Below are 19,641 nucleotides of genomic sequence, written 5' to 3'. Positions count from 1 at the left end.
ATACAGTAGCTAGGTTATTTATCATCCAATATGATTACATAGTACCGGTCTTGACTGCATCAAAATCGGGAGAAGCTAGTTATGCTAGCTAGCTAGACTAATTGAAGCAGCATGCGGTTTCTCATCCTACACAGCTACAAACAACAACAACTCCATTCAGAAGCAGCCTACCTGTTGGCTCTTGTTCATTTAACTTTTAATTAAATGTTCCATTGATTAGGCATCTCCTAACTTTATGCTCTATGACTGTAGCCTATTGCAGCTTTGATGACTTATGAATGGCCAACATCAACAAGCTACACGTGCCACTCTCGTGAAAAACAAGAGCAGCAGCATAAATTATACAACTTCTCTCTCTCTCCCTCACAACTGTATCAGTCACGTACATATCTGTACAGGTCCTTCAGGACCAGTCAGTTAAAATTACACATACCCGAGAACCGTGACAATCATATCAGACCCGACCCGTGACATTATTTACAACTCTTGATCCGGACCCGCTCGGGTCTCAGATCGGGTCTTCGTGTATAGTCCACGAATACCTCTACTAACAACTACTGGATAACAAGTATACACATGTACTGGATAATCTCTTTCAGAGTGTGCCTTTGTGGATTCTCTGTCTCAGACTCTGCTACCATGCAAGGTCACACGCGGCGTCACCACAGTAACGCGTGTGAGAAAGTCTCAGCTACTTCCTCCTCGGCAGTGTGAGATGTGAAACAATCCCTGACTTCCTGACCCGGGGAATCCGAACCCTGAACACTTCCTGCTCTCACAAACTGCTGCCTAATATGGTCTGGCTCAGTGCCCTTGGCTTGCCTAGCATCGACACAATGTAAACACACAGGTATCCACACTGCAAACACACAGGCATACACACACTGGCATACACACTGCAAACACACAGGCATACACACTTGCAAACACACAGGCATACACACACTGCAAACACACACACTGCAAACACACACACACTGCAAACACACACACACTGCAAACACACACACAGGCATACACAATATAAAACACACAGGCACACACACACACACACCAAAGGTGCAAACGTCAAATGCACACCAGGATATGCACCCCCCAAAAAAACACCCAAAAAGCATGCACACAGGTACACACACAAGACATTATGTTCCGAGGTGGTGGGATTTAATCTTATTTCAATCTACCTCAATTAGGCAGAGACTTTCTGCCATCTATTATGCTACATTATCTGACAAGCATTTGATTGAGTACAGTGATAAAACAGTTATGACATCAACCTAAATTCTGCAGGTTCTTTAATGAAAAATCATGACATGACTGCATAACTGTTTCGGAGACACCCTTTAACCTAAAAGGCTATCTGAAAAACAACACGGTGACAAAAGTATGCAACTGTGATATACAGTCAGATATGAAAGGGTTGAAGACTAAAAACAGTATTTGATGCTCAGGTCTACCTATAGAAGGCAGTGCAAATTCCTGTTCCTCACGTGTGTGTGTGCCTTTCAACTCACCCCATTTTCCCTGTCTTCACCCATATCTCCCTCCCTCCACCTCTCTCGGTTTCTAGGAGTTGTTCTGTATCTGGGGTTGAGTTTGTTTACAGAACCCATGGTGCCTGTGGACACTGTGTGTGTGTGTGTGTGTGTGTGTGTGTGTGTGTGTGTGTGTGTGTGTGTGTGTGTGTCCAGCCCTGCAGCAGTGACAACACAGGTCACACACCAGTGCTGCATAGAAAGTCAGAGAGAGACACACAAACAAAGACACACAGAGACACACAAACAAAGACACACAGGTAATTGAAACACCCACATACAATAGCAGAGCCACTAAAGTTATAGAACCTGTCTAAGAATAGTGGCAAGTGTGTTTAGGGCTTACTTTCAGTTCTCTCAATGTACCCTAAAATACAGAGACCCTAAATCAGAGAGCCTGACTCAACTACAGTGTTGACTTGATCTACGAGTACTGACAGATTTAGCGTTCTGCTCAGTACATATCCAAGGCCAAATGTGCCGTATGCTACTGAGAGGTCATAATATTATCATCACTTTCACACGCTTTCGTCTTCGTGTCTAAGCTTAGACAGGAAGTACACATTCACGTGCGTGCGCACACACAGTCAGACACTAGTTGACTGAGACAGACACACATTGCCAGATGGTGGTAGAGGTGTGAAAATAATTGATGGAGCGGTTACAGAATGAGACAATCGATGAGTGGAGTGTAGACACAAATTCAGTGTTGGTGCCACTGCAACTTCCTGCTCACTAGGGGAATGAATGCTATCAAACACACTGGGTGAGCATATTAGGGTGAAGTTGCCCTAGATGCTGATCTTGAGTCAGTTTTGCATTTTCCCCACTGATGGTTAAGGTTAGGTCCAGATCTGATCCTAGATCTGTACCTACTTGGGGACATTTCACTCCAGAGCCTTGTTCACTGGGGAATGCCTTCAAACACACTGGGTTAGCATCAGCTCATATATATATAAATTCACACTGAGTAAACCAAACATTAAGAACACCTTCCGAATATTGAGTTGTTGTTTTTGTTCAATGTCATACACGGGACAGTCATAGGCCTGCCTCTAGGCTAAGGAAATTCTATCTCCATGCACTTTAGTCATAAACCTCATCAATAGACCATAGAAATGAACAAAGCCATTGTAACCTAATAACCTTGATACTGACAACTACAATGGTTCCCCTAGATTATAGTTTGTAATAAACCAAAGTTAATACAATGCACCAAAATTGCTTTCAAATAAATATATATTTATATTACAAGTGGGGATATATAGAAGGTGGGTTATATAAGGTGTCATAAAAGATTATGATTGATGTGTATGGTTGTCAGTTGTAGCACTGAGATAACAGAAACCAGCTGGCCCCCATCGTTCCTCTAAAAAAGTGTGAGTCAAAGATCTCATGATATAATACATTTGTAGAGGTTTCCAAAATTGTTTTTAATAGTCTTAAGAGGTTTCCTTTCATTAGCGCCTTCCTTTCGTCTGCATTTCAGAAAGCTGGATTAGAAATACCTGGTTTGTCTTTTTTATGCACTAAATGGAAGAAAGTGGACTGAAACAGAGATAGACTACCTGGATATATCCAATAACAAGTTCTCATTTGAGTTTTCTGTTGCAAAACATTTTAAAATGTCTTCTGCTGCGTGCCGTACTAAACACAACCCTGGCAGGGAATCCATCATATTGCATTTACGCCTCTCCAATACTTTCAGATTGGTGCAGAATAAGGAGAGGAGACAAGGAGATGAAGCCACTTCTGAGTACTGAGGCTCACCCCAAAAAGAGGAACCAGGGTGAGCATTGAATGAGCCAACTCACACCCCGACTCACTCTAGCCAGGTCACTGGTCTGTTCGTGCTGTATAGCCAACTCCTATGGACAACTATGAATGTGGCCTGGGTGACAGTGTTTCGGCCACAGAGTGTCTGACTTCGCTCTGAAAACAAATAAATGCATACAGACACAGAATATCCCAACCTATAGAGCATTATACAAAACACTCACAGCTCCACCTTCAACCTTACTTAACAATTCAAGAAAGACAGGCTTTCTGTATATACCTATAATGGATAGCGAGTAATAGCCTAGTATCTTTTCACCTTGCTAGCTACCAGTATAAAGGCTATCACTATAATAATGTAAAACCCGAAGGCACCGAGACACTCATACACATAGGCAGAAATAGAGAACCAAGATGTATTTAAAAATAGAAAGACTGAATTCAAGCGCCTCACACTTTCAAGCCCTGGCTAGTGACTACAGAAATAACTGGAAACGTGGTATGAACTCTGACAGAAATGTCCCCCACCCTTTGTGTGCTTGTGTCCATAATAGTGTGTAGTGGCATGAGAGACTGTGTTTGTCTGTTGTACTGCAGAGGTGTGTGTGTGTGTGCGGGTGACAGAGAGAGCCACCAGTCCTGAGGAGAGGCATGAGTGACAGCTATGTTTAATGTGTGTGACTAACCACGGTCACCTCACTGACAGCCACATACTGAAAGACTCTGCCAGCTATAAGTGATGTAAATGTGCTGACATCTCTCACAATCAGCCTTGCGTTCCTCATCCTTTCCCATCTGTCTGTTCTCCAAACATCCCCTTCAGTCAAGTTTATGAAGCCTTTATTAAATGACAAAGTGATCGTTTGAGTCATATGGGATAGTTTACTATATTGTAAGTAACGTAACTTTAACATTTACACGTTAGCGTGAGTTCTACTCTCAGCCTCTGTTTCACCCTTTGTACTTCCTTCCTTTTAGGTTTCTTCCCCTCTCTTGAAAACAGCAGATGCGAACTTTGCATCAGTAGATAGATGGTTGACTAAATCTGACATTTGGGACTGTTTCCTGGACACCGTTTAAGCTTAGTCATGGACTATTTCAAATTGAGCAAGCTTTTTCATCCAGGACTAGGCTTAATCTGTATCCAGGAAACTGTCCCCATCACAGGATACCTGCTTCTCAGACAGAGTTATCATCCATCCACTACTTTATCTATTGACATGTCCATCAGGTTGATTTTCATTTACTGGCAGCATTTCCTGGGGGTTATGACATTAGTCTGCACATGATGTCATGTAATCAAGGATGAGTGTTAATGGAACCTGATTCCCACTCTGGTGGGGAGCTTTGGGGCCTTCTCCGCTGATACCTCAGGGATTAGGCTTCTGCATTCATCCTCTATAGCTGGCTGAGAGAGGGTCTCTGCTCACACCATTACACCACAGCTGCTGGGATAGTAACGAACTCTAAAGGATGACCTGACCTCTGAGGTCCAACCTTATGGGGGAGACACACTCACCTCACTCTGGCTTGGATAGGTGCACACTGCACAGTGACACGTCCATTTCCTTTCTGTATAACAATGCAAATGCATTTTGTCTCTCTCGTTGTGAAGAAATACTTTAAGTGTAAGAAAAAGCAATTGCACATATCCTGCAGTAATCCTACACACTTGCATTATGATATCATAGCCTACATCAGGGTTCCCCAACAGGCGGCCTGCGGGCGATTTTATTTGGCACCCCAAGTTTTCAGAGCTAAAAAATAAAATATATGTTAATATTTTTATAAAAGACTAAAGACACCAGCAAATCAGCTCCGAGTAGGGCCGTCACCAGAGTTCCATAACATTCGGGGATCAGTCCTGAAGACCAGGGGCTGAGGGGTTTGCAGGTCCAAGAAAAAAAATAGCCTTTTCGAAAATCATTTTACAATACAATAATATCTTTTATACCACACAAATGACCAAAATTACAAGCTACTCTGACATTGACATACTAAGATCAATAAAATGAATGACTCATTTCTTAAGTGCAACCAATAGCATAGGCCAATGAAAAGAGTGGATACAATATGAGGAGGAAATTAGTCCACCAACTTTCCAGTGGCACTCACATATCCAAACTGTTTTTTCACGCAATTGTATTTTGAAAAATTGCAAAATACCTTTTAGCGGCTGCCTGCTGTTCACTGACAGCCACATCTCAACAATCAGCATGTTTGATATTTGCTACGCGGGCTGCCCAATTGCGGGATTCCCGACTGTAGGGCTATAAGCTCATAATGTGACAAAACACAATCTACAGCAATTTTCCACAAGGCCAAATAATCAACACGTATTATTATTAATTCAATGGATTGTGGTCAGTAACCCCATATGGAGGTTATTTAGTCGGTAGTCCTACTGTTACAATAATATTTTTAATGATCTATGAGCAAGTAGCCTAGCCTACAAAGATGTCAAATGACTTGAATAGCGTATGGGGAAAGTGTAAAAATGTGTATTCGCATCAGTAGGCTAAGTGACTGAAATACATCAGAAAAGCATTGGAAAGTTGAGGAAAACATCAGGGAAGCTCATTAAGTAGGCTATAGGCGTAATGTGTGTGTAGAGAATATCTGCATTGCTTTTAATTGTTTGACTAATGATCACTCACCTCAACTTAGCTAAGATTTCCCAGCCTAATTCTAACCAAATATCCAAACGGAGATGAAGTGGAAACAAAAATCTGACATTGATTGATTTATCAAGAGGAGTTCCCATGCTTGTCCCAATGTAGTGCAATGATGCTGTCCCAATCAAAACGGTGCTGGAATGATCAGTTGACCACACATGGCAATTACTTTACATTTATTATTATTTACATGTATTATAACCAGTGGTGAAGTGCTGTTTGTTTAGGTAGCCTACCAGAGCACAATTATTTATTATTATTACGTCATCATTTCTGAATGAATGTTGGTCCAGACATGTAGCCTAGTGAATAAAATCATTTTAGAATATACATACAATGCATCATCCAAATTGCACGATTGTCTATGTCCACACGTGGCACAATGAAAATGTTCTATTTTTTTTATCCTAAAACACAAAATTAGGCCTACCTTATTATAAATGATCACTGTCAATCTTGAATGATAATTCTTCAAGTTGTATGTATGTAATTCTCCATGCTGCATGTATGCCAACCATTTCATCCCAATCAATTACATGGAAATATGCATTTCGATCCTCTTGAATGATGTAGGCTAATCAGCCTAACTACGGTTTAATCGAATGCTAGAGAAGATGGAGTTTAACACAGCCACCTGTATTTTGTTTCAATCAAAGCATATTCAACATTTCAGTACAAGAAATGACGTGGTGTTTTTAGTATAAGAGTAGCCGAACATTATCATGCTATTATAATCGGTGTGTTATGTAGAATACTAATTAATCATTAAGTGATCTTGCTAGACATGGCACCATTCTGACAAGTGGTGGATTATAAAGGTTGGATGAATTTGGGAGTTTCACGGAACCATAGCTCAATGAACTAAGCGGCACAATCAATTATTATTATTTTACACCATAGCAGCAGCGCCAAAGATTCAGGGCTGACTCAGAATTATTTCGGGCTAAAGCCACGAAAGCCAGGCCCTAGTGACCTCCCTGGTTCAAAGTGAATTTAATTTAGGAAATCTGTTCCAAAGTATTTCCACGCAGAACAGAGAGATAACGGTGATCGTATAGAAATGTAGCATGGTTTGAAATGATTATGTTTTAGTCAAATATTATATTTGTTTGGGCTTCTTGCAGTGTACAAGTTATTTGTAATTATGTTCTGGCCCCTGACCATCCACTCAAGAAGAAAAAAGTCGACCTGCGGCTGAATCTAGTTGATGATTAACCCAATATTGGACTAAATGTGCCTAACGATACTTCCTAGTTCAAGGACATTACATGTTCTATTAAAGCAGCGAACTGGCTCTCTGGAAGCCAAAACCGCCAAAATACACCATCTAAACGTGAACCGATTCTCAATTGTGGTACGGATATATAAACAAATCCATCTACTTTCATATAACATCAAAATAATTTCACAAATGCAAAATACACACTTACTGTAGACTGTTTTAACCGATTTTAACAGTTTCAGCCGACAGTATTTCTCAGTGACAACACGTTTGTGGAGTCTCTTCTATTTACACAGTTTACACACAGGAGTTCGGATATGCAGGTAGCTAATTGCACAGGTAGTCGTCTGTTTTCCGTTAACAAGCGCTTTAACGTGAAAATATTGCAGTGTGGGACCCTGATCCTATAAAAAAGGTGTGTATCAAGGTAACCTTTTGTTTTCGAAAATGATTTACTGCTGATATGAAAGATACGGTCCTTATGCTTCCAAAACCATACCTCGGTAGCGGTGTGTGTTAATGTTCAGACCGAGCGTCGCGGCTCTTAAAACTCCCCTCTAAAGAAAATGCCTTCGTCCAATGACTCATTATGTGTAATGTAATGGAACGGAGAGTCATGAATGATCAAGAGCTAGTTGATGATCCCTGGCCTACATCCTATTATCAAGGCCATAGTGTCTTCTCAGTGTCAACAACTTAAACAAGTTGAGTTAGCAAAGTGCCACAGCGAGTTGTTTTTAAATCAGAATTTTCTATAATAAGAAGCTTACGTTTGGCCCATAACTAGGCTGAAAGAGAGATAATCTAGGCTACTGGAGAAAATGTGAGATTGCAAATATTTTCCCCTTGAGATAGGCTACAAACTACACTGTATGGGGCGGGCTATAACCAGTCGTCTAAATGTGATAAATAGGCCTACATCTGCAGCAGCCTGAGTATGGTCATGTTTTATCAGATGGGTATAAAACACCGGTAGTCTACATTCACACTATTTTGCTAATGCTATGCCCCACATGTGCATAGCCTAACCATAAATCATGTTCGTAGCCTCTTTTGTTGAGAATTTTGTCATTTTGAGAAGAAAAAAATAAATGACACGCGAAATTCTACCATTGTTAGGCTATAATGTGTTCCTTTATAAAAAATAATCATGACAATTAACATCAAGGTTGCAAACGCGAAATTGTAACATTATAGAATATCGAAACAAAACAGGCAAGTGCACAGATCAGATTTTCCACGCCCTTACCTCATTGTTTGGCGAGACTGCAAATCTTCTCTCCCAAGCTAGATGTTTGGTTTCCGATGAGAAGCCGGTGTTGAAAAATAGAAGACATAAGATATAACGATGGTAAAAATGTGATACACACATGTATCAATCTAGCCACCCTAATCGGGCTGTGCACGAATGGGCGAAATAGACAGCAGCACACACCACTACAATTTCCAGGGGTGTATTCACTAGGAACCAAGCAGAACGAAACGGGGAGGGATTTACATGCATTTGTCCAATAGAAACGCTCGTGGTATTTCCGTTTGGAGTAAAATGTTTCCGTGGCATAACGTTTTGGAATAATGATTGCACCACCGGGTGTATTCATTAGGCCTACGTCTCGCAACGGAAACCGTTTACCGTTTAACAACCAAACGGAAGCAAACAGAGCAAATTGACCTAAACGGGGAGGGGCCTACCTGAATTTGTCCAATAGAAACTCTCGTTTTCATTGACTTTTTTTTTTTTTTAGTTTGGGGTCAACAATTTCTGTAGCAAAACGTTTTGCAACAGACGAAACTTTTGCAACAGAATCGGAGTACACCCCTTATTCAAAGGGAAATACGTTCAATGGATGACTGAATGGGGTAGTGGGGCAAGCTTGTCAAATCCTATCACCATCCCTCCTCAGGCCACACCGCTTCTATTCGACTACTGAAGTTTACTCCTGAAACAGAGGCAGAGCTTGTTTTGGATCGTGCTAAAGGGGCTACGATTTGAATGGGGAACTATTTTCTTTCACGTGGCGCCAGATTTCGCGTTGATCTGAACGCCCATCCACGTAGCCCATTGCGGCTGTCCATTTGCCTATTCAAATCAAATCAAATTGTATTTGTCACATGCGCTGAATATAGCAGGTGGACTTTACCGTGACGAGTTTACTTATGAGCCTTCCTTTCCCAACAATGCAGAGTTATAAAGTAAGAAAAATCAGCCAAAAAGTCTAACACAATAAAATAATAATAAGGAGATGATATACAGGAGTACTAGTACTGAGTCAATGTGCAAGGGTACAAGATAGTTGAGGTATTCAAGGTAATATGTACATGTAGGTAGTGGTAAAAGTTACTAGGCAATCAGGATAGATAATAAAGAGAGTAGCAGCAGCAGCTTATGTGAAAGAGTGTGTGTGGCGTAAATGTGCATGTGTGTTTTAGGTGTGTGAGCATATATAGCGTGTGTGTATTGGAGTGTCAGTGTAGTATGTGTGAGTGTGTGGGTAGAGTCCAGTGAGTGTGCATAGAGCCAGTGTAAGAAAGTCCATGCAAATAAAAATGGGGTCCTGCAAATAATCAGGGTAGACATTTGATTAACTGTTCAGCAGTCTTATGGCTTTGGGGGTAGAAGCTGTTCAGGAGCCTTTTGGTCCCAGACTAGGTGCTCCGGTACCACTTACTGTGCGGTAGCAGAGAGAATAGTCTATGACTTCGGTGGCTGGAGTCTGACCATTTTTAGGGCCTTCCTCTGACACCGCCTGGTATAGAGGTCATGGATGGCAGGGAGCTCAGCCCCAGGGATGTACTGTGCCATATGCACTACCATCTGTAGCACCTTACGGTCGGATGCCAAGCAGTTGCCATACCAAGCGGCCAACCACCGTCTTGTTGTCGGCAAACTTAATGATGGTGTTGGAGTTGTGCTCTGCCACACAATCGTGGGTGAACAGGGAGTACAGGAAGGGACTAAGCACGCACCACTGAGGGGCCCTCATGTTGAGGGTCAGCGTGGCGGATGTGTTGTTGCCTACCTTCACCACCTTAGGGTGGCTCGTCAGAGAGTCCAGGGACCAGTTGCAGAGGGAGGTGTTTAGTCCCAGGGTCCTGAGCTTGGAAGGCACTATGGTGTTAAATCCTGAGCTGTAGTCAGTGAACAGCATTCTCACATACTGTAGGTGTTCCTTTTGTCCAGGTGGGAAAGGGCGGTGTGGTGAGCAATAGAGATTGCATCATCTGTGGATCTGTTGGGGCGTTATGCGAATTGGAGTGGGTCCAGGGTTTCTGGAATGATGGTGTTGATGTGAGCCATGACCAGCCTTTCAAAGCATTTCATGACTACAAATGTGCATGCTATGGGGTGATAATAATTTAGACAAGTTACCTTGGGATTCTTGGGTACAGGGACTATGGTTGTCTAGTTGAAACATGTAGGTATTACAGACTGGGTTCAAGTAGACTTTCCCTGGCCTAAAGAAACCTTTTCACCCATGGCTTGCCATGTTTTTTGGAATTAAAACAATTGTTAAGGTAGAGAATGTATTCTTCATTGTAGAATTTTAGGAGAGCACAGCACTAAAACACACCTGATTCAAATAGTCAGGGTGTTGAATCAGGTTAGAGGTGGAACAATACGTGCATGCACACTCTAGGATCAGGGTTAGTGATAGGCCTATTACTACTCAACATGAAAATATAAAAATAGAAGGATGCTTATGTTTGCAAAATATACTTTGGAAATCCATTTCCCATTGGGAAGTTTGCATTTTAGTTGTCACTATTGCACACTTACTGGCCCTAAATGAGAATGAGATCAAAGTTCAATTTACAAGCCTGAAATGAAGTCACATATGGGGAAAAGAGATGGGAGACTGTGTAGTCACGAACGAGAACATTATCGTGCCGACAAATGTCTATGGCTATGCTCTGCAGCAAATGTCAAATCTATTGCACCAACAGTGTTTTGAAATTTGAGGCTATCCTTTCCCGGACATCTTTACAAAAAAAATACTTCCTGTTTACTGACAAATTGGGTAATTTATGCATGGGTACTTCAAAAACAGGAAATACATACTGAAATGACATTTGTCCAATGATTAGGCTATATATTGACATTCTAAAAAGTGACATGGTAAAAATGGGAAAATTAAGTTCAAATTGTATTCAATCAATCAATCAATCAATCAATCAATCAAATGTATTTATAAAGCCCTTTTAACATCAGCCAATGTCACTAAGTGCTATACAGAAACCCCACCTAAAACCCCAAACAGCAAGCAATGCAGATGTAGAAGCACGGTGGCTAGGAAAAACTCCCTAGAAAGGCTAGAACCTAGGAAGAAACCTAAAGAGGAACCAGGCTCTGAGGGGTGGCCAGTCCTCTTCCGGCTGTGCCGGGTTGAGATTATAACAGTATATGGCCAAAACGTTTGGACGTTCATAGATGACCAGCATGGTCAAATAATAATAATAATCACAGTGGTTGTAGAGAGTGTAACAGGTCAGCACCTCAGGAGTAAATGTCAATTGGCTTTTCATAGCCAAGCATTCAGAGTTGGAGACAGCTGGAGCGGTAGAGAGAGTCGAAAACAGCAGGTCCGGGACAAGGTAGCACGTCCGGTGAACAGGTTAGGGTTCCATAGTTGTATGTACGGGATACACATGGTATACATCATCCAACTAAATGCTACTTGCAGGTTCCTTCTCGACAATGCAACAATAAATAATAAAAGATGAGAATACGAACAAAATAAATGACATTAGAATAGAAGAAACCTGTTAGCATTTATTATAATACAGGAATGCACAATTTATAGTCCAATATTTACACCTGTATTGGGGAAGGTTGGGGGCAAGTGTATAAATTGAGCAGTATAATAAGTCTTGTAGCAGAAGTTGTGATGTGTGTGTAGCATGAATGTCTATACAGTTGAATTCGGAAGTTTACATACACTTAGGTTGGAGTAATTAAAACTCGTTTTTCAACCACTCCACAAATTTCTTGTTAACAAATTATAGTTTTGGCAAGTCGGTAAGGACATCTACTTTGTGCATGACACAAGTAATTTTTCCAACAATTGTTTACAGATTATTTCACTTATAACTCACTGTATCACAATTCCAGTGGGTCAGAAGTTTACATACACTAAGTTGACTGTGCCTTTAAACAGCTTGGAAAATTCCATAGAATGATGTCATGGCTTTAGAAGTTTCTGATAGGCTAATTGACATCATTTGAGTCAATTGGAGGTGTGCCTGTGGATGTATTTCAAGGCCTACCTTCAAACTCAGTGCCTATTTGCTTGACATCATGGGAAAATAAAAATAAATCAGCCAAGACCTCCGAAAAACAATGGTAGATCTCCACAAGTCTGGTTCATCTTTGGGAGTAATTTCCAAATGCCTGATGGTACCACATTCATCTCTACAAACAATAGTATGCAAGAATAAACACCATGGGACCACGCAGCCATCATACCGCTCAGGAAGGAGATGTGTTCTGTGTCCTGGAGATGAATGTACTTTGGTGTGAAAAGTGCAAATCAATCCCAGAACAGCAAAGGACCTTGTGAAGATGCTGGAGGAAACAGGTACAAAGTATCTATATCCACAGTAAAACGAGTCCTATATCGATATAACCTGAGAGGCTGCTCAGCAAGGAAGAAGCCACTGCTCCAAAACCGCCATAAAAAAGCCAGACTACGGTTTGCAACTGCACATAGGGACAAATATCGTACTTTTTGGAGAAATGTCCTCTGGTCTGATGAAACAAAAATAGAACTGTTTGGCTGTAATGACCATCATTATGTTTGAAGGAAAGAGGGGGATGCTTGCAAGCTGAAGAACACCATCCCAACCGTGAAGCACGGGGGTGGCAGCATCATGTTGTGGGGGTGCTTTGCTGCAGGAGGGAGTGGTGCACTTCACAAACTAGATGGCATCACCAGGAAGGAAAATTATGTGGATATATTGAAGCAACATCTCAAGACATCAGTCAGGAAGTTAAAGCTTGGTCGCAAATGGGTCTTCCAAATGAACAATGACCCCAAGCATACTTCCAAAGTTGTGGCAAAATGGCTTAAGGACAACAAAGTCAAGGTATTGGAGTGGCCATCACAAAGCCCTGACCTCAATCCTATAGAAAATGTGTGGGCAACCTGACTCAGTTACACCAGCTCTGTCAGGGGGAGTGAGCCAAAATTCACTCAACTTATTGTGGGAAACTTGTGGAAGGCTACCCAAAACGTTTGACCCAAGTTAAACAATTTAACTGACCTAAGACAGGTAATTTTTATTAGTATTAAATGTCAGGAATTGTGAAAAACTGACTTTAAATGTATTTGGCTAAGGTGTATGTAAACTTCCCACTTCAACTGTATGTGTGTGTTCATGAGTGCATGTGCGCAGTCAGTCCATTTCAATTGTTCAGCAGTCTGATGGCTGTAGATAGAAACTCTGAGCATGTTGGTATCAGACTTCATGCTCCGATACCATCTGCCCGACAGTAAAGGAGAGAGCAGCTCGTGTCTGGGGTGTGTGGGGTCCTTGATGATGCTGCGAGCATTCCTCAGTCACCGTTTTAAGTAGATGTCCTGGATGGGTGGGAGCACAGTTCCAGTGATGTACTGGGCCATCTTAGCCTCGCTGTCTTGGATGGATTAAAACCCTTACCAGGCCGTGATGTAACCGGTCAGGACGCTCTCGATGGTGACTCGGTAGTACTGTATTTGGAGGAACCGGGGAGGCATGCAGAATTTATTCAGCCACATTAGAAAGTAGATGCTGTTGCACCCTCTTGACAAGAGTGGTGGTGTTGTTAGTCTAATTTTCTGTACTGTATACCAAACCTAACATTAGTAGGAAATACCAAATCCTCAGTGAACTCATGCAGAGTAGCCCACCACTAGAGGGCATTGAAATATCACATTCTGCATGCTGTACTGTAGCTCAAGGCTGAGAGGCTCATCCATTTCTTGGCTATGCAAGGACCCAAGTGTTACTTTTACCACAAATGTGATGTTAGCCATTAACCTTAAACATTCCCTACTTTAACAGTTCAGACTCTATACAGTGTACAGAACATTAGGAACACCTTCTTAATATTGAGTTGCACCCCCCTTTTGCCATCAGAACAGCCTCAATTCATTGGGGCAAAGACTACAAGGTGTCAATATCTCCATCAGACACACAGAAAACTGTTGAGTGTGAAACACACAGCAGTGTTGCAGTTCTTGACTCAATCAAACCATTGCACCTGGCACTTACTACCATACTCCGTTCAAAGGCACTTACATTTTGTCTTGCCCATTCACCCTCTGAATGGCACACATACACAATCCATGTCTCAATTGTCTCAAGGCTTACAAATCCTTTAACCCGTATCCTCCCCTTCATCTACACTGATTGAAGTGAACTTAACAGGTTACCTCAATAAGGGATCATAGGATTTACCTGGTCAGTCTAATGGAAAGAGCAGGTGTTCCTAATGTTTTGTACACTGTGTACTTAACCATTTTGTCCTTTCTAGCATGGCCATCAAGCAACTTCCACACAAGAGGGCTACAGTTTTGCAGGTTTTCATTTACATTAAAAGCATGGCTTTCAGAGATATAGAACAAAAACATTTGTTTATTAAAATATTAAACAAAGAGAAAAAAACTAAATATGTTCCTTGTAGGAATTGTATCACCGCCTCAATAATAAAACAGGCCTATATCAGATTGGAGCTTTGAGTACAAAATTCAGCAGTTTGAAAAACTATGACAAGATCAGCCAAGAATATTAATTTGTCTCCATTACATGTGTTGAATGTGGGCATCATATCAAACAATATGAAATCATAACATAAACAGAGGGGTCATGTTCAAAAGGGCAACTTAAGGTCACATATGATCAAACTAATCTCTCAGCTCTAACAGGGTGGAAGAAACAAATTCTGATTTAGTTGATGTCCCGTTGCAGAGCACTTTTTGAAAACTTGGGCCTTACTGAAAGAGATCCAATTGCCATGATTAATCGAGTTCTGAGCCGCATTCAGTGAGCGGAAATATAAAAGATTTTCAAATAGAAAACAAAGTGTTCGAGAAATACCACCACTACTACTACTACTACTAAAAAAAGTTTCTCCATGTCATGCCTACAGAACTTGACCCAGGGCCACGTTTAGTAGTCAAACATTGTGGAATGTTTAATATAGAAATGTAATGAATAGAGCTGACGTGATTCCTTATTCTAGACGTCAGAGACGCATGTTTGTTCCACATTGTATATCTAAATATTCCACAACATTGTGTCCTGATGAACATGGCCCTGCTCTTGCAGTTTCTCAGCTAAAGCAGGGTAGTATTCACTAGAAACCAAACAGAAGAAAACTGACCAAAACGGGGAGGGATGGTGTGTACTAATTAATACGACCCAGTGTGGTACAGCCTTTGGGTGAGATGTCAGTCTACTTCCCCCCAGTCCCAGTGATAAGAGGGTTCCTCAACACAACAATGACAGAGTCCCCTCTCAGAAACATCTTAGAGATGTACCGGTCCTTGTTCACTGGCTTGGACTTCTTTTTCCCCTTGCCACTCTTCGGGACCTCTGTCCACATCTCCTTCACATTCTCCAACACCATGTTGCAGTGCCTACATAGAGAGAAGACAAAGTGAAATTATACTGAACAAAAATATAAAAACGCAACAATTTAGTTAGTTTATATAAAGGCCCTTGATTTTAGGGCCCCTTCATCAAGCCCTAATCTATGGATTTCACATGACAGGGCAGGGCATAGGCCCACCTACTTGTTAGCCAGGCCCAGCCAATCATAATGAGTTTTTCCACATAAAATGTCTTTATTAGACAGAATAACTCCCCAGCACACCCCCTCAAACGATCCCGCAGTTGAAGAAGCCAGATGTTGAGGTCCTGGGCTGGCATGGTTACATGTGGTCTGCGGTTGTGAGGCTGGTTGGATGTACTGCCAAATTCTCTAAAACGACGTTGGAGGCAGCTTATGGTAGAGAAATTAACATTCAATTCTCTGGCAACAGCTCTGGTGGAAATTCCTGCAGTCAGCATGCCAATGGCATGCTCCCCCAAAACTTTAAACATCTGTGGCATTGTGTTGTGACAAAACTGCACATTTTGAAGTGGCCTTGCCACAAGGTACACCTATGTAATGATCATGTTTAATCAGCTTCTTGATATGCCACACCTGTCAGGTGGATGGATTATCGTGACTAAGGAGAAATGCTTACTAAGAGGGATGCAAACAAACGTGTGCACAAAATTGAGAAATACACTTTTTGTTGCGCCTAGAACATTTCAGGGATTTTTTTTATTTTAGCCCATGAAACATGGCACCAACACTTTACATGTTGCATTTATATTTTTGTTCAGTGTACACGCTAATTGAAATGGGTTTTGGGAACCAAGTAATAGAATAATCCAAACACGATATGACGTCATGATTTGGAAGGTGATGGAAAAGTAGTTTACTTTCTGCCATTTTCAGTTATTCATTACCTGTCGAAGGCTTTGACTCGTCCCAGTAGCTTCTTGTTGTTGCGGCAGTTGACGAGGACTTGTGTGTTGCTTTTCACTGACTGGGTGAGCACAGACAGTGGTCCAGTGTTGAATTCTTCCTCCTCTCGTTTCTGCAACTCTTCTGGAGTCATCTCAGATTTGGGTTTATTCAGCAAACTCCTAGAAAGACCAAATAACGTGTCAAAACGCATAATCTAAAACCTTGCTATAAGTATTAGTTAGGTAACTCAAATGTGCAAAATATTAATAACATGGGATTTATATAGCTCTTTTCAAGGACCCAAAGTCGATAAACAATTTTAGAAAATACAACAGACTAAACAAAAAACTGCATAATGGGGTCAAAGAAGGTAAAGAGTAACATACAAAGCTAAACCTTAACTCATTATTTTGTTTAGCAATCAACAATGGTTAGCGAGCTAGCTCTCTATAACGTGCAGCTAACGTGAGCAATTCAGATTCAAGCACGCTAACGTTAGCTAGCTAATGTTAGCCTGTAGCAGAACGATTCAGAGTAAACTTTGAGCAAGCTCATTACAACCAAATTCCAGCACACATTGCAAAACACACGCATTTAGTTGATACATTAAATTAATACTCAACTGTACTCTTGAACTTACATGTTTGTGAATTGGTGTTATTTATGTTCTGAATGAATGAGGAACAATTTATCTTTCGGACTGAAAACGTTGCGCGAAAAATACCAAATACTTCCGGGTAAATAAAAGGCTCATCTGCAGTCCTAACAATGGACACAATGTGGCGACATCTACTGTCAAGGAGTATAAATGCTACTACACTACAGCTCATTACTTCATTTCTCACCAAATATATTTCAGGTATTGATTGAGATATACATGTCAATTCAGGTTTCGTATCGTATTGATCTCAAAATAGCAACAATGGCTAGCATAACCGTTTTCACAGTCACCCTTCCTTGCCCTATGGTTAGCATTGTACTGGAAATTGCATGTCATTGTGACTACTCATCTTGTGATAATCCATCCCTATGACCAATCATGATTAACTGAACAAGATATAAGAAGTATTGTGAACTCTTATTTAAAAAAAACGCCTTAACAGACACTTTTACAGATACAAAGTTGACAACATAGGCACCATCATTCTTTGGCATGTCTTTTCAAACGGTGTTATCAGACACACACACACACACACACACACACACACACACACACACACACACTGGTGTCACCTATGTAGTTCTCTTTCTCATCCCTTTCACTAAAATAATTAGCTAAGGGCGTGGCTCACACCGCAGACACAGATATTTAACAGTCAAACATGCCCTCTCTTTCCTTCGTGTTCAGACTGGTCAGCTCAAATTTAACTATGCAAATAACACCTAGTGTAGTATCTGAGTATCTGTGCTGGTTCTTTGAGACTTTTATGTCTTTCATCGTCATCAATAAGTTTAAACCGACTTGGTCCACACATCTCACACACAAAAGACGATCTACTGACGTGCAAATGCAGTGCTTTGTGTGACTCCACATGATCTCTGCCTGATTTAGGCTATGTAGCAGTAGTAGGCTTGTTCTCACACAAAAGTGTCAAACAAGTGTCATACAAGTTTAATAATTTAATTGATTAATAATGGAATTGAAATAGGAAATATGACAACATTTTCCAATTTTTCTGAAATCAGAGAATGCATTTTAGAGCAATCAGTTTCAGTGGATTTATCTCTCTCTCTCTCTCTCTCTCTCTCTCTGGTGTGGATCTCCTATTGATTTGCATGCTGCATCATACATTTGCATACAGTTACAGCGCAGCTCTGGAGGACATCAGGACACAGTACAGTCAACAGTCTTCTGGTTGTCTGAAAGAGGCAGCCATCCCCGCAAACTTTTTCAATCAACTTTGTTTCACCGTCATTTTAACAAAACAAATCTAGATTTTTCCTTCTGATGATGTTGAATCAAAGTGGAAAAGTGATTTGACAGAAGTCATCAACGTAAAGAAGTTTCGGAAATGTCCAATCAAACGTAGGCCTAAATAGAAATTTGACGTTGAATTTACGTCTGTGCCCAGTGGAATGCCTGTCAAACCTGTCTACAGGAGCCTGTAGGAATGACATATTCAACTACATAGAACCATTTTTTTTCTCACACAAGTCAGGCATGATGACTGTTGTACGAGCATTATGTGAATGTTTCAAACCTCTGTATCTGTGAGTGCTTTGAGTATAAATGCAGGTTTTAATCGCAGATACAGTATACAGTATTTGATCCCCTGCTGATTTTGTACGTTTGCCCACTGACAAAGAAATGATCAGTCTATCATTTTAATGGTAGGTTTATTTGAACAGTGAGAGACAGAATAGCAACAAAAAAATCCAGAAAAACGCATGTCAAAAATGTTATAAAATGATTTGCATGGTCACAAACAGAGACTTAAGACAAAGGAAATAACAATATCAACAATACCATCCCACCCCCTCCCTCAGGAACTCCCCAAACTTTTTTAGCTTTACCTTACAGCCAGTGGTGTAAACTACTTAAGTAAAAAATACTTTAAAGTACTACTTAAGTAGTTTTTGTTGGTATTTGTACTTTACTTTAGGATTTATATTTTTGCCGACTTTTACTTTTACTTTACTACATTCCTAAAGAAAACAATGTACTTTTTACATTTTCCTTGACACCCAAAGTACTCGTTACATTTTGGCATGAAAATTGTCCAATTCAAACACTTTTCAAGAAAACATCCCTGGTCATCCTTACTGCCTATGTTCTGGTGGACTCACTAAACACAAATGCTTTGTTTGTAAATTATGTCTGAGTGTTGGAGCGTGCCCCTGGCTATCCGTAAATAAAAAACAAGAAAATTGTGCCGTCTGGTTTGCTTAATATAAGGAATTTGAAATTATTTATACTTTTACTTTTGATACGTA

The 19,641-nt window shown here is 40.8% G+C and overlaps 2 protein-coding genes across 6 annotated transcripts in view; both read right to left on the bottom strand.

Annotated features, from left to right (window-relative positions):
• Window positions 1-8,751, bottom strand: part of LOC106603798 (vasodilator-stimulated phosphoprotein) — a 74,244-nt gene extending 65,493 nt beyond the window's left edge. For all 5 annotated transcript variants that reach the window (XR_006769669.1, XR_006769670.1, XM_045717304.1 and 2 more), the window contains exon 1: window positions 8,458-8,751. Coding sequence is in view for 3 of the 5 variants with exons in the window: in XM_045717304.1 (XP_045573260.1) it covers window positions 8,458-8,462 (5 nt within the window). In the remaining 2 variants the exon portion in view is untranslated. The remainder of the gene's footprint in view (window positions 1-8,457) is intronic.
• Window positions 8,752-14,802: 6,051 nt separating this feature from the next.
• LOC106603799 (small nuclear ribonucleoprotein Sm D2) lies at window positions 14,803-17,486 on the bottom strand. The gene is made up of 3 exons (XM_014197914.2): window positions 17,348-17,486; window positions 16,707-16,886; window positions 14,803-15,826 (listed from the first exon to the last, which is right to left on the bottom strand). Coding segments are annotated over exons 1-3 (366 nt in total). The 5' UTR covers window positions 17,350-17,486; the 3' UTR covers window positions 14,803-15,642.
• Window positions 17,487-19,641: the final 2,155 nt, after the last annotated feature.

Source organism: Salmo salar, chromosome ssa04 (genome assembly GCF_905237065.1).
Source record: "Salmo salar chromosome ssa04, Ssal_v3.1, whole genome shotgun sequence".
Lineage (NCBI taxonomy): Eukaryota > Metazoa > Chordata > Actinopteri > Salmoniformes > Salmonidae > Salmo > Salmo salar.
This window is presented reverse-complemented; position numbering and strand designations above follow the sequence as displayed.